At 51.9% G+C, this 1758-nt stretch overlaps 1 protein-coding gene across 1 annotated transcript in view; it reads right to left on the bottom strand.

Annotated features, from left to right (window-relative positions):
* Positions 1 to 1065: 1065 nt before the first annotated feature.
* The window catches only part of LOC119270009 (histone deacetylase HDT1-like), a 4160-nt gene continuing 3467 nt past the window's right edge, over positions 1066 to 1758 (bottom strand). Inside the window, exons 10-11 of the mRNA XM_037551950.1 lie at positions 1496 to 1727; positions 1066 to 1410 (exon numbers count right to left, since the gene is read on the bottom strand). Of these exons, the coding sequence (XP_037407847.1) occupies positions 1347 to 1410; positions 1496 to 1727 (296 nt within the window). The 3' untranslated portion in view covers positions 1066 to 1346. The remainder of the gene's footprint in view (positions 1411 to 1495; positions 1728 to 1758) is intronic.

The raw sequence follows: 1758 nt of genomic DNA, 5'->3' as shown, positions 1-1758 counted from the left end.
TCAGTGCGACGCCGTCTAACGGCGCGCGTGACGGGCACCATCTCCCCCTGTCCACGTGGCGCCTGACATTGGGCCCAACAGGTCAGTTTTTCACTCAGACGCGCCAAACCGTGCGATCAGTGTTTTTTGAAAACTGACAGCTCAACGTGGTGGTTTTTTGAAAAAAAAACGAAAGGTGGTGGTTTTCTGTTTTAGCGTCCCCTAATATGGTGGTTTTTTACAATTTACTCACTTCCTAGCAAAGTATTTGCTGCTGCCGCCGCTGCATGCATGCCTCGGAGACAAGGTTTGACCCAACAATGACATGTCTTGTTGTGATTGATGGGGCGGCCAGTTCTGGGGTTCATCAGCTCACACTGGAGTCTGACGCCCTCTCCCTGGTGCAGGCCCTCGACTCTTAGATTCCGACAGGCATATGCGCCGTCACCCGATTCTTGTTTGAGAGCCGCATCGAAATTTACCTTGACAAACTCCAGCTAAGGTCTGTCCCATCTTGGAACGGCACCACCAGCACCAGCACCAGCCTGATTTTCGGACTTTCGTTTCTTCCCCCAAACTCTGTCAGGTGCTTGGTGATAGTGAAGCAAGCATCCTGAGCGGTCGCACCTTCTCTCCCGCCTTTGATCTTGTTTCCCGGCGTTCAGCGGTCCCACAAGAGTACCCCCTACGTGACGCTGAGCTTCAGGGTTTTGCGTGAAGATTGTCTCAACGGCGGCAGCAGCGGAAGGTTGGTTCAGCAGGATCAGCCGTGCAACCTCCGGAGATCATTTTCTGGGAGGACGCCTGTGTGTTCGCTGAAGTACTTGACTACTTGCATCTCTGTGTTGTGTTGACTTCAGTCCCAGAGCCGAACGTTACATTGCTCTGTTACCGGGTTTATCAGCTCCGCCACCTCTGTCAGCAGCGTTTGGCCCCTATCTGAAGATGGGCGCCTAGTCGCCCCCCTGTTCTTTGACAGCACCGGAGGGTGTTTACTCTGTAATGTTTCTTTTGCAGACCCTGCTAATGTGGGTCAACTTACAAGCATGAAGAATCATGAAAAAACGCATACGGCACAAAACAACGTTTATCAACAAGACAGTAGTACCCAGCCATAATAATTAACCACATGATTCCAGGATCCCGGCACAATCAACAGCATTTCGTAGCATAGCACAGCACACCAACACCGCTCTAAAACGGTGTCAAAGAGAGAGAACATCCTGATCGTGCGTGGGGAGCGATATACCCAAAGAAGCGACCTCTTTACACATCATCTCTGCCTCGGATACCCAAATTCAGTTCACCAGCATCCCCCCTAAGATAACACCTCACTCGAGCCTGTCCACGGTATATCTCAGGCCACCTTACTTGGCGTCGCCATGCTTCGCCCTGGAATGATCTCCAAGACCCTTCAAGGAGCTGAAAGTCCTGAAGAAGGAAAGTGTGTCAGCGAGGATACAGCAGCATTTGCTCCAGACGGGATCAGATTCAAAGAGAAGGAACAAGATCTTGCCTGTTGCATGAGTTGCAAATGTGGCCAGCGGATTGCTTAGACTTGTCGTCGTTGTTTTCAGGCGTCTTCCTTGCATGTTTTGCTGCTGGATGAGGGGTCGCGACGTGGACGTGGTCACCTGACTTACGAGCCTGTTTTGCTGCTGGATGAGGGGTCGCAACGTGGACGTGGTCACCTGACTTACGAGCCTGTTTTGCTGCTGGATGAGGGGTCGCGACGTGGACATGGTCACCTGACTTATGAGCCTGTTTTGCTGCCGTATG

This window comes from Triticum dicoccoides, chromosome 3A (assembly GCF_002162155.2).
Source record: "Triticum dicoccoides isolate Atlit2015 ecotype Zavitan chromosome 3A, WEW_v2.0, whole genome shotgun sequence".
In the NCBI taxonomy this organism is placed as follows: domain Eukaryota; kingdom Viridiplantae; phylum Streptophyta; class Magnoliopsida; order Poales; family Poaceae; genus Triticum; species Triticum dicoccoides.
The sequence above is the reverse complement of the archived record's forward strand: the minus strand, read 5'-3'. Positions and strand labels throughout refer to the sequence as shown.